Consider the following 13,135-nt stretch of genomic DNA (forward strand, 5'->3'; position numbering starts at 1 on the left):
TAAAGGAATTTTTCAGTCCTAAGACTTAGTAGTTTCTATTCTAACTTGTCTGTTCTCTAAAGCAGTCACCGGCTGCAAGAACCTGAGGTCCAAGGGTTGTTACAGTGAAAACAACCCAACCTATTAATCATATAACATACCGTACACAAATTCAACTTGATTTGTTTAGCCATCATTCTTGCTTTTGTGCAAATCACACCAGCCTAAAGTTCCAAATAGTCTTGAAAACGTAGGATTTCTCTTCAATTACACATGGGAAAGAAAGTTGTATTTACTGCTGTTTGTACAGGAAGGATTCCGGAGGTCGGCGTAAGGAGCACAGCTGTGTATTCGTGTCTTTAAGAAATATGACATTTCCTTTATTTATTTTTAGGTGCTAATTCATAACATCCCTGACCTGAAAACAGATGGAAACCAAGTGGAGAAGTTGCCAGAGAATCGCGTACACCAGCAGTTACCTCTTGTTCCTGACTCCCAGAACCGCTCACCATTCCAGTCCCAGCAAAAACATCCTCAGGTTTTGACCCAGCATCTTCCTTTTATATTCCAAAGCTCTCAGGCCAAGGAGGAAGCTGTGAACAAACACACAAGTGTAATACAATGTACAGGACTGGTCTCCACTACGAAACCCTCTAGTTTGCTTAATCAATCCAATAAGGATGCCAGCTTGAAGCTTGGAGCCCTCTCTTCTGATGGACTCAAACCAGGGAATAAAAATACCTCTGAAGAACCCATGCCACAACCCAGCGACTTGAGAATTAAAAGGGTAAGACAACTGACTCTTTTTTTTGGCATTGCTATAGATGTTCAAATAAGCTTTCAGGAGGTTGTGGTTGAGCTTGTGGAGATCTAGTTGGTGTCTTAAAGTAATGTTCTCTGGGGAAAAGTATGCAAATTAACTCTCCTCCAGAAGGAAGAAAACTGTCCCTCTACCGCCACCAATAGGTAACTACCCAGTTGTTGGAGCAGGTTAGCAATATTTAATGGTTATTGTTGTGCTGTAATTAAAGTCTTACAACACTTAAAGGGCCACTACGGTGATTTTTCTTTTTTATAGTTACCTTGGTTAGTTATTTCCTTCTATCTTAATCTCCCGGCCTCTTTTTCCTTAGATGGTCATGTGATCTCAGTTCAGACCAGCTCAGATCTGCTTGAAGTTACGTGTTCATTTTCTAATCAATTTCTCAGTCTGCCCGATGCTGTTAGACAGGACTTGTCTGCACAGTCATTCCTGTCACAGTTACAGATGATGATTAGAGGCTCCTGTCACACAGGTAAAATTGAGGAGATCACAGCTCATCCTCCTGACTGTATACTTATGGTCTGTAGCTTATTTAAAATACTATATGAGCTGGTGATAATTAATTAAACTGTCCTACTCCCACCCCTGCAGAAAGAAATGGTATAACTGTGCTGATGCATCATGGGATAGATGTGAAAGTAAAAACCAAATTCATTTAGTATCCAAGATGGTGGCTGATATGGGGGCTGCACTGCAGAGATGTGGCTGGGATACACAGAGGAGACCTCCAGTGTGTGAAAGGCAGTCAGGTTGAGGGGGGCAGAAATGGAAAATGTGTTTTTGCCAGAGGGGCCCTTTAATTACTACGTCTCAAACGACGAATGCGTAAACCCAGTGGTTTATAAGGATACCTCATTAATAGCGGAGGAAGCCAGTATTGACTTATGTTTGTGCACTTTGGGCAAGCAAATGCTTTTCATCACATTTATCAGAATGCAAATGACCAGAGAAAACTCTGTACAGGCAGTGAACGACAAAGAATGACAGGAGATTTCTGCTCTGAAGCCTGCAGAATTGTGAATGCAGCTCTCGACTATATTGCAGGTTGTAAGTAGGGAGCAAAGTAAAATATTTAATGCAATGTAACTAACAGTTTACATCCCACATAAGTGGTTGGCATTGGACTCTGATCAGACAGTTTAATCCCTTAGATGCTGTGGTCAATAGTGAGTGCAGCAACTAAAGTGGTAGACAAAAGGAGGCAGCTCACTTTGTCACATCAGCAGCCCAGCAATGGGATTGTGGCATGCCGATGAGTTGTTGTAGTAACAGGGGGCCCCTACAAAGGCCCCTAAAATCCTATTGTGCCTTGCCTATCAGTTTTACACCAATAGAGAATAATTCACTGGGAAAAAAGCTATTATATACTGTAAGTTACTTATTTGGTATTACTGTAATCAGAATGCCCATGTACAGTACATGTATCTCTATACAGGTGTAGCAAAATGTAACCCAATGCTGATAACTTGCTGCTACAACTTATCATATCTTAATACCACATAAGCCATTGAAAAGCTAAGCCACAGTTTACTTAGCATGTTAAGCGTCAAGTTAAAGGGGTATGCCTGGCTTTTACAAGTAGTTGATTAACGGGGGTCTGCCACTTGGGATCCCCACTGATTGTCCAGCACGCTGTCAGGGCAGTGGAGTCGGACGATGTCAGGGCTGGTAGTGTCATAGCGGCTTCACTCCCAATAAGAGTGCTGCGCTACGTTACACTTGCTCCTGTCTATAAGGAGGAGCAGGAAGCTTAATGGGAGGCAGTGCTCGCATTGATTTCAGTGGGAGTGAAGCCGGCTATTACAGCTCCATCCTTAATGTTTAACGCACGCTGATTTTGCGTGCACAAATACGCCTGTGTGAAGAAGCCCTTAGACTGAGTCTCAGTAGGCATATCAAGTGATGTACGTTGCTGCGGAATATGTATGTGCTACATAAATGTGTCAAATAAATAAAAGTTATGGTAGCCAGAATGCAAAGCGGTAAAAAAAAAAATTACTCAGTCCTACAAAAGGGTTAAATTTGGCATGAAATTCTTGTAATTCCTTATCTATTTTCCCCATCAGAAAATATACATAGGATGTGGACCAGTGATCAGGGCGTTTCACATCCCATATCTAAAAAAATCTAATTTTGTTGATAAATTGAAGAATTTAGTGAACACCCCGACAGGTGAAGCCGAGGTCAGAGTGGGATTAGGAACCTGGAATTTGCCGGTTCTTTGAGGGGCTGTGATTTGTAAGCGATACGATTACTTGTTACCTGAAGACGTTTTGGTTCTCTAACCGATGTTTAACTGTAAGATGACTTGTAAATGTGAAGTATATATTCTCTCTTTGTAGCTCTTAAAAATACAAATGTTAAAAATGCAGCAGCGCGGCGACATATCTATAGCGGCGCACTCCTTCTAAAATAGCTCAGAGATTCCTGCTGTGCCCTTCAATGTCTCACAACAGGACGCTCGGCGAGCGCAGGAAAAATAGCTTCTTACCCAGAAAATGGGGATTTTAGATATTTTCTGTGCAGACATTTCTGCATGTATTAGTCAGTGGTCATGGAAGATGAAACAAGCAGGTTGTTTGGTTACGGAATTCATTATTTTGAAAAAGCAGCTGGCGAGTTCACTGGGGGCAAACAGCAGAGGCGCGAGCCGCAAAGTGCCCCAAAAAAGAGGTTATCTGGGACTCTGATATTGAAGGATAGTCCATAGGATAAGTTATCAGTATCAGATCCATGGGTCACCCTGTGGCCTCTACATTGTATAGCAGATATGCCTGGTATTACAGCCCAATCCCAGTTACCTGAATGGAGCTGCGTTGCAGAAAGGCCATGTGACCGATGGACTTGATCTGACAAGTCAAGGAAGAAGCCATAGCGCTTGTCTGAGCACTGTGGCCCCTTCAAACCATTGCACAGTGGGGGCGCCTACAATCTGAATTTGATGGCCTATCCTATCAATAGGTCATCAATATCGAAGTTCTCGCTAATGCTTTTAATCCTTTGAATTGGACACATGCATGTGGTTAAGATTCCAGTTGTGACCCGCAGTCCTCTGGCCACATCTCTGCTTTCTTTTCAATTCTGTATGTACAGTGTGCCTAAATAGTCCTTTCCCTTTGCAAACAGCACTGCATATCTTGGGTCTGTTCAGTACTATTAGCCAGAGACATAACTTGGCACTCAAGGAATCTGATGCTAAAAGTTATACTTGGACAGCCCTTCTATGCCGATGGGTGGCAACTCTGCACTCCTCCATATGTGACTGTATCGTGCTGTATAAGGTTTGTATATCCAGAATTGTCCTGGACAATGATAAAAAGCTAATTTTAGTACAACCCCTTTAAAGTCAGCCTATCACGTTATTTTTGCCCTATTAATGCCATATATCTATGCATGTGCACCCGAAGGAGGATTGCAGGGGTAGCTTTATTTTTTTCAGCTGAGGTTCACATCTTTAGATATCACTGCTGTAGTTCTTCCCGCACCGCATGCAATTTAGCGACGAATAGAGATGAGCGAACCTACTCAGCCACACCCCTTTTCCGCCCGAGCGCCGCGATTTTCGAGTACTTCCGTACTCGGGCGAAAAGATTCGGGGGGCGCCGTGGGTGAGTGGGGAGTTGCAGCGGGGAGTGGGGGGGAGAGGGAGAGAGAGAGGGCTCCCCCCTGTTCCCCGCTGCTACCCCCCGCTCCGCCACGCCTCCCCCAGCCCCCCAGCGCCCCCCGAATCTTTTCACCCAAGTACGGAAGTACTCGAAAATCGCGGTGCTCGATCGAGTAATTACTTGAAACGAGTACGTTCGCTCATCTCTAGTGACGAACCATCCGACTGCAAGCAGTCCAGGCTCTCTCCCTGCTTCTTCATCTCAAACGTTCATCCTTCTTTGCTGAGTGCCGCCTCCAGCTCTACCCACTGAAGATATCAAGGGTTCCACCAAATGTACCAATGACGCACTAAGGGATCGGGCACATGCACGTGACGTAATTCACAAGTCACAGCGGTTCGGGCTGCATGAACAATCCCTTTAAGGTACCTTTACACGGGAAAACGAACAGCTGAATAATTGCTCAAAAAAGCTAACTCCAATGATAGTCGTTTAGTATAAACATGGCCACCGAAAAGATGACGAGCGATAAATCGCCAGTCTTATCTTTTCAGCTTACCAAAAATAGTCACTGGTTGATCAAAAGTTGATCCAAAGTCACCGTCATCCAAATACTAACACATTTGCTTGGAGATCCTCATCTCGTCAAACAGCTGGTGGACAATCATCACTGTGTAAAAGGAAACAAATGACTATTGGTCATACGCTTCAAGGACTTTTCTAAGCGACTATCTGAATGCTAGTTGCGCCGTGTAAAGGTACCTTTTAGCATTACTTGAAGATAGTAGGTGAGCGTCCTGTGATCATGGTGTGGCGGTTACACATTCTTGGCTTAGGAATCAGTTTTTACCCAGGAGCACCCCGGGAGAAAACAATATTTAACCTGAGATGTCGGCATCAGTGTCTTGTAAGCATGAAGTTCTTATTTGTCTCATGCAAAGTCTCGAGAAATCAATACAAATTCCTAAGGGTTTGTTCAGCTTTTCAAAAAGAAAATGCTGGACAATTTTTTTTTTATCCCAAGGAATTACAAGAATGTTTTAAAGTCTCGACTCAGAGTTCATCTTGAAGAACATTACCATCCCTGTCTGCAAACGCACAGGGACAAGGCTGGAGAGAAGTGAGCACTTTATCTGATTGCCCTTTGTCCTCAGCCAATAAAGCAGAAAGATACCTCATTACCGGCCTCCTATTACCATGCTGTTTCTGCGCTGACACCATACTGCAAGAGCCGGTTGTTGCTGAAACTTCTCTGAAAATGGGAATTATTTGCTGAGGAAATGGCTGTATTGCCTTCGTGGTTCTGACACAATCATAAATCATCGCAATAATCTCAACAGATAATGACTCTTGAGAAAATCATCTGTTCAAACATTGTAAAAGATAAACTGAATTGGACATGGTGTTACCTCAAATTAGCCTATGGGAGACGTTTTGTGTGTTAGCCCTAACCAAGCCTGCCCTCTTCAGCACTGTCGAAATCAGTAAGGAGTCTCATCCTCGCAAAGTGCAATCAAGTCCTGCTTACAGCCTGGGAATTGGAAGTAGTTTTATTCATAGCGAGGAGCCATTCATCTGGGGAGGAGTACTTGTACAGGACATGTTGGATAATTTTTTTTAAGACATTCATGAAGTCAACATTTTGTAGGAATGAAAGGTCTACAGAATTCCAATCAACCAAAACATGATCTACATAGTAACATTTACAGGGTCTTCCCTATATCCATCATTATTTATATGGATGGATATGCTGTAACATTATAATTGGTGGTACGTAGCTAAAGGTTCATGGGCCTGGGTGCAAAAATTTATCTTGAGGCCCCCCAACTTCTCTTAACCGCTTAACACAGAGGCGTAGCTTGAAGCTCCCGGGCCCCAATGCAAAATCTGTAACAGGGCCCCCAACTATAATGCTTTATTCATAGTACTGGGCTCCCTGTATGGAGAAGAGAGGCCTTATGAGCCCCCTAAGGCTCCTGGGCCCAGGTGCAACCGCATCCCCTGGATCCCCTATAGTTATACCAGTGGTGGTACACCCATCGTTCCAGAGAACAAACGGGACATAGGATTTTTTCCTGCAGAGCAGTGCTGCTTGTGGGGATCCACTGTGCAAGGAACTATAAGGCCCCATTGTAGTTATTGGGGCCATATAGCAGTTCCTTGTACAGTAGGTGATAGGAGTGTCACTGTGTTAGGGAACTCCATGAACACTTAGGTCCCATTGACACAGGCATATTTTTTGTACGTGTGCTATGGACTGCACACGGGCCAATTAAAGTAAATTGGTTTATTCATATGTCCATTTTGTATGCAGACTGATGTGGGTAGAACAAATTGCAGCATGTTCTATTTTGGTCCATATTCTCAGACCAAAATCTCCCATGAAAGTCTATGGGAGCACATTAAAACACTGGTGTCATGTGTGTGCACCGATTTTTACACATGTTGCCAGGCGACAGTAAAAACGTAAAAAAGTGTCATCATTTGAACCTTCTTGTGTTGACACACAGACATAAAAATAGCACACACACAACAAAACAGCATGAAAAATGCAGTGAAATTCTTCTTTTTTTCATGGACCAAAACTGCATATGCCCATGTGAATCAGCCCTTTGGTTTTGGGGCATAATTCTGTCTAACTTCTCTTAACTGCTTCACACAGAGGCATAGCTTGAAGCTCCTGGGCCCCAATGCAAAACCTGTAACTGGGCCCCCAACTATAATGCTTTATTCATAGTACTGAGCTCCCTATATGGAGAGGAGAGGCCTTATGGGCCCCCTAAGGCTCCGGGGCCCGGGTGCAACCGCATTCCCTACATCCACTATAGTTATGCCAGTGCATACAGTATATGTGGTAGGGAAATTAGATTGTAACCTCCACTAGTACATTTTCATAGATCCTGTGTTAATCACTGTAATATTTTGGCAGGTCGTGAATCAAAGATGATAATTATAGTAATTGTTGTGATCCACCTTCTAAAATCTCTGTGAAAATGAAATTTGAATTTGGTTTGCTAATTTCCTAAAACTCGTCTCAGACATACGTCATCCCTCGGCTTTATGTAGTTGACATTTTTATTTTAGGCAGCATACTGTACTTTTTTTCCGGTGTTCTTCGTATCGCTCTTGTACATCTAACATGCAAAATTCTACTAAGCGACTTTGCATGTGGACCCTTTAAAGAAAAAACCTACATTTTGTGTCAACAGCTCCTCTTACAGATCTATATGTCTCCATGGTAACGGACTGCAAACAAACCCTGCGTAATCTGATCCCACATTGAATAGATTGATCTTGAGCCTTAGCGCAAACTTTGTAACAGGGTCTTCCCATGTATAATGTACATTTGCAGTACTGGTCTCCACTTATGGGGCAGATGGAACTTTTTGACCTTCTTCAGCTCTAGGGCCTAAGGGTGGCTTCACACTAGCGTGTTTTTGTGCGTACATAGATGCGTACAAAAACACGCGTGAATGCAGGGCCGTGCATTGCCGTCAATGGAGCCGCGGCTGCTGCCAGCTGCTCCATTGAAGGCAATGGTCTGTCAGCACCCCTGAATTGCTTTTCAGGGAAGAGCTTTACATATAAGCTCTTCCCTGAAAAACCAAAATTTTTGCGTAAAAATAATAATAATAATGCACGCATTTTCTCCAATGGAGCTGCGGCTGCTGCCGGCAGCTCCATTGAAGACAATGGTCTGCTGGCACCCCTGAATTGTTTTTCAGGGAAGAGCTTTACATATAAGCTCCTCCCTGAAAAACAAGAATTTTAGTGTAAAAAAAATAGAAATAAATAAGAAAAAATACTTACCTGTCCGCGACTGCCGTGTCCCCGCGGGGAGGAAGAACACATCTTCCACATGTGGCAGATGTTTCCTTCATCCCTGCGAGGAAAAAGAATTCCCTGCTGCACCTGCCACATCTGTGATAGATGCAGCAAAGGAATTCTTCATCCCTGCGGGGAATAAAGAATTCCCTACCAAAGCTGTCATCCACATAATTCCCTACCACATCATTCCCTATGATGCACGCATGTGCTATCTTTACAGGCACGCACCTGTAGAGTGTGGACATGTGAACACACCAGGGAATGCATTGTTTCTAATAGAAGCGTGTTTTTATTGATAAATAGTAGAAAAACCATAACTGATGACGCTGCTGCATGGAGAACCATCACTAGAAGCTCCCAACACAAAAGATTATGTCCAGCAATATTTAATCTACCCACAGCAGAGATGATTCAGTACAATGCGTTTCAACCCTCTCAGGGGTCTTCATCAACCCTACCCTGATGAAGGTGATGGTTCTGCACGTGGCAGCGCCATCGGTGGTGGTTTTTCTGCTATTCATCATTTTATGAAGTGGATGTTCAGGACGACAGCTCACCTTGTTCTTTTTGGCTTGAAGCCGGTGGGACCTACAAGTGTTCAAGTGGGTACAGGTATATCCCCAAACATCAGCGTTCATTGGGATTGTGCCTATTGAAACACAACCTCTCCAGCTGAGAGGTGAAAATATTTTGTGCAATTTTTTTGTGGTTTTAGACTACTACTTTTAGATCTGCGGTCTCGTCTTCTGTTTTTTTGTGGGTTTTTTGGTGTCCTGAAATTCAACATAGATTTTATTGACCTTTAAATGGCTCAAAAATCATCAGCCATGTATGCCCATTTGCCTGAACGTTCATTCCCCCTAATCATTAGTAGTATAAACAGGTAGCCAACCAATGATAGCAGCATGGGGATGAACAATCGTACTGACAATCATTTGTCCCTATACAACCGAGCATTTGCTCATGTACACAAATAACCAAAACCAATTGACATGCTCATTGCCATTCAGCACTTGTTAGCATGAACATATTTTCTGTTCATGTAAAAGAACTCCAAGTCTCAGGCTATTTCAGGGATGAACAAAACATATGAGTGACGTGCACATGCATAGGGGCCCAGTAAGCAGTGGGGGCCAATGCTAACCCAAAAGCAAGTAATAATGCTTCCTGTTATCTACTAAGTTGTATTTAAGGGACTAATCTTATACATTTTATGGGTCACCATTTCTGGGTGATTGTAATCCACCAGAGCAATTGACTTCTATATGAGGAATTTTCTCGAGAGACCTGAAGGAGGTGCCCTCTCTTAAGTTATTGGAGTGGGGGGACCATATATTGTTTTTACCCGAGAAAGGGGGCATTGTTGTCTGTGTCCACCCCTGATGTGTTTACATGTCATTTTTCTGTTTCTGTATAGGATCACCAAAAACAGACATTCCCTGCACAACTAAACAAGCCACAGGACGGCTCCAAGCACCAGAAAAAGACAATGGTATCACCGCCAGTTCCCAGTCCCATTTCTAACTCTGTAGCTCACCAACAGAAGTCCGTAGAGAATAATCACTCCAATCCCTTCTTAACAAACGCTCTGTTGGGAAATCACCAGCCAAATGGAGTCATTCCTTGTGTTATCCAGGATGCCCCCCTGGCACTTACCACCAAATCAAAGCAGGAAAATAAAGTAAGCGAAAATGTAGCAGTTTCCACTAGCGCCCAGTTTTCCACGCCAATTAATCTGAGTTCCTGTGGGAAAAAGAATTCATCCAGCAAATCGATCCTCGGACCAAGCAAATCCCCTTTATTACACAATCTTTGTAAGGAGAAGACTGTGGACAATAATAACTCACCAGCAATAAAAACATCCCATCATTTAAATGCTGCAAAGTCTTTACTAGATAAGTTTCGAGGAACGGACTCTGATATCCCCAGCAGCAAGGACTCCGATGACTCCAATGAAGAAGATGACGACGATGAGGATGATGATGAAGATGATGAGGAGGAAGATGAAGACGATGAAGATGATGATTCAGACAGTCAGTCTGGTATGTAACTCACTTATATAGAAGTTTAGTGAAAATGCATATTCAAGGATTTGTTATTCTGTCCCAAGCTCGTTGTTATGCTTGTGGAGGGTGCAAGTACAGTGCCCCTCACCAACGCCAAAATCTAATTAATGTCCACACTGGACCATTATAGACATGTATCACCAGACTTCAGGCAACACAAGATAATAACGGTAACAGAAATACGGGGATGAGAATGTTGTAGACCTTGCCTAGAAGCTGGACAATCACACTAATGGGGACGGCCTCATCTTAGGAACCTCGGGGGCCTAACCTATCCCTAGATAGACGATAGGTAAGATGTTGTATGCAGAAGAAAAGATATATAGCTCTTTTCTTCTGCATATATATATATATATATATAGCTCTTTTCTTCTGCAAACAACATCTTACCTATCGTCTATCTAGGGACAGAAGTGTTTGAAGCAGCGGACTCCTCTCAGCTAAGTACCTGTGGTCATTTATTCTGTGTGGAGCTTAATCACAAATACTGTGATATATATATCTCTCTCTCTCTCTCTCTCTCTCTCTCTCTCTCTCTCTCTCTCTCTCTCTCTCTCTCTCTCTCTCTCTCTCTCTCTCTCTCTCTCTCTCTCTCTCTCTCTCTCTCTCTCTCTCTCTCTCTATATATATATATATATATATATATATATATATATATATATATATATATATATATATATATCACAGTATTTGTGATTAAGCTCCACACAGAATAAATGACCACAGGTACTTAGCTGAAAGGAGTCCGCTGCTTCACCAAACACTTCAGGCAGGACAATAACTGGCGCCCATGTAGAGGCGGGACCAATATAAATACACTTTCATTATTGGTCAGCTAGGGAAAACACCTCCTTGTCGCCCAATCAGTCCATACACCACAGATGATGTTGTAGCAGGGTTGTGAGGAAGGGTACATTATACACTGAGCCCAGCGAGGGATTTCCAACGGAGAACAGCCCAGGGGCCTTCTGCAGTAGCAGGAGGAAGACACTTATTGCCCCCTAGCACTGAATGACAAGACGCATGCACCAAAGGCGCAGTCCTGTGGGCCGAGGCCTCTGTTGTGATGTCACCAACGTGCCGCAACACTCTTGACCTGTAATTTAGGACCAATAATATCTCTTTGCAAAAGGTCATAACATTATGCTGCATAGTTTTTCTACTTTTGCTAAATTACAGGTTGTTAGTTTCCCTTGCTGCAGACACAAGGATACTGCTTAAAGGGTTTATCCCATGAGTTACTATTATTTTTTTTTTCATTGCTTTTTATTAGCTTTTAATTATAAGGTTACAAAAAAGTAACAATGAGAATAATGATAACAGCCAGACATTGTATCAAAAATATGGACATCTTGTAAGCATATATATAGACATATAAGGTAACAGAAAAGAGCAGTAGACACGATGAAGCTCATGACAAGAGAAGGCCGTGTGTGATGTAACATTACTTCGTTTTCCTGAAATTGTAATCTTCTCCCAATGTTTTCCTTCAGGCGTGATAGTGTTTTCCTTCTGTCCAATATTTAGAGCTTTTCACTTATTTATAGTCCAATGTCAAGATATTTTATTAAGGCAAAATATAGTGAAAAAAGGAAAAGGTATTCCTAAGACAGTTAGATATAGACAATATCCTGAAGTTATAAACATCTTAACGTTTAACATTTAAATTGTGAACTTAAAACCCTCAACCCTTGTCTAGAAGTGGGTACAACTGAAATTTGGGGTAGAGAGATAAGAAAAACCAAAGGCCCATTTACAGGGAGTGATGATCGCTCAAAAATCGCAAAAAAACGATCGTTTTAGCGATAATCGTTGCGTCTAATTGCGCGGCCATCGTGCACTTTTCGGGCACTGCTAGCTGATCATTAAATTCAGTCCAACCTAAAAATCGTCATTCAGCCTTATCAGCATTTCTCCACGGGGAGTGCTGGTAGCATTGTTTCCCCCTGGAGAACAAAGAAGCTGAATGCAGATAAGAGCCCTCAGGCTATTAACTACTTTCAGCTAAGGATTCATTTGCACACTTAACTGCTCTTAAGTAGCTGAGTAGCTACTTAAAAGTTTATGCAAAATGATCGCTGAAAGCTGTCACTCAATCGGTCGTTTGAGCAATCTTTGAGCGATCATCGCTTCGTGTAAATGGGCCTTTACAGTTTAAAAAGTCATTTGGGATTCATTGTAGGGTGGCAGTCCAATTTTAATTTCCCTAACTGACCTGCATTTTCCGAAGCGAGGTACCAATTAGTATATCTAAAGAGAGCTACACATACCATAATTTTGGGAGTGGTGAGAAATGTTTCTATAAAGGAGCTCCACTGCCGAAAGAACTTTTCGGCTTTTAAGTCAGTCTGTCTTTCTATTTCTAGTCTGTCCATATGAAGGAGGTGTTTGATCTGCTGTATGATATGCAGTATCTATTACATTTTTTAAAATTATTCAAATCACAAAAAAATGTGAGGATTTGCCTGATCTAACAGAAAAGTGAAATATTGGCTGTACCCCTTTAGGAAGAAGGAAGATGGATATACATTATTTAGTCACCATACCAAATACTGCTTAGCTTTTACTCTGGTGTTTGACCAAGAACATGGAATTGTGGATGGGCAACCCTTCTCACCTGAGTCATTAGCTCTCAGTGCACTGAAGGTACTGATGATTTGCAGATGCTCCACCTACTTGACCACAAATTTAAGCAAGTGTTGAGTCTGGTGATAGACTTAAGTTATCTTCTAGTCTAAAGCCTAATATATCTGCATACACCTCTGGCCACACAGCCCTGCTAAATAGCATGGCCCATATTTATCAAAATGTAGGGACCTCTTTGATGTGGTGCA

At 42.4% G+C, this 13,135-nt stretch overlaps 1 protein-coding gene across 19 annotated transcripts in view; it reads left to right on the top strand.

The window, feature by feature from the left end:
• Window positions 1-13,135, top strand: part of BAZ2B (bromodomain adjacent to zinc finger domain 2B) — a 319,623-nt gene that overhangs the window by 241,773 nt on the left and 64,715 nt on the right. For all 19 annotated transcript variants that reach the window (XM_066575975.1, XM_066575978.1, XM_066575966.1 and 16 more), the window contains 2 exons: window positions 374-766; window positions 9,653-10,277. In XM_066575975.1, the coding sequence (XP_066432072.1) occupies window positions 374-766; window positions 9,653-10,277 (1,018 nt within the window). The remainder of the gene's footprint in view (window positions 1-373; window positions 767-9,652; window positions 10,278-13,135) is intronic.

The sequence above is a fragment of the Eleutherodactylus coqui genome, chromosome 8 (assembly GCF_035609145.1).
Source record: "Eleutherodactylus coqui strain aEleCoq1 chromosome 8, aEleCoq1.hap1, whole genome shotgun sequence".
Taxonomy (NCBI): Eukaryota; Metazoa; Chordata; class Amphibia; order Anura; family Eleutherodactylidae; genus Eleutherodactylus; species Eleutherodactylus coqui.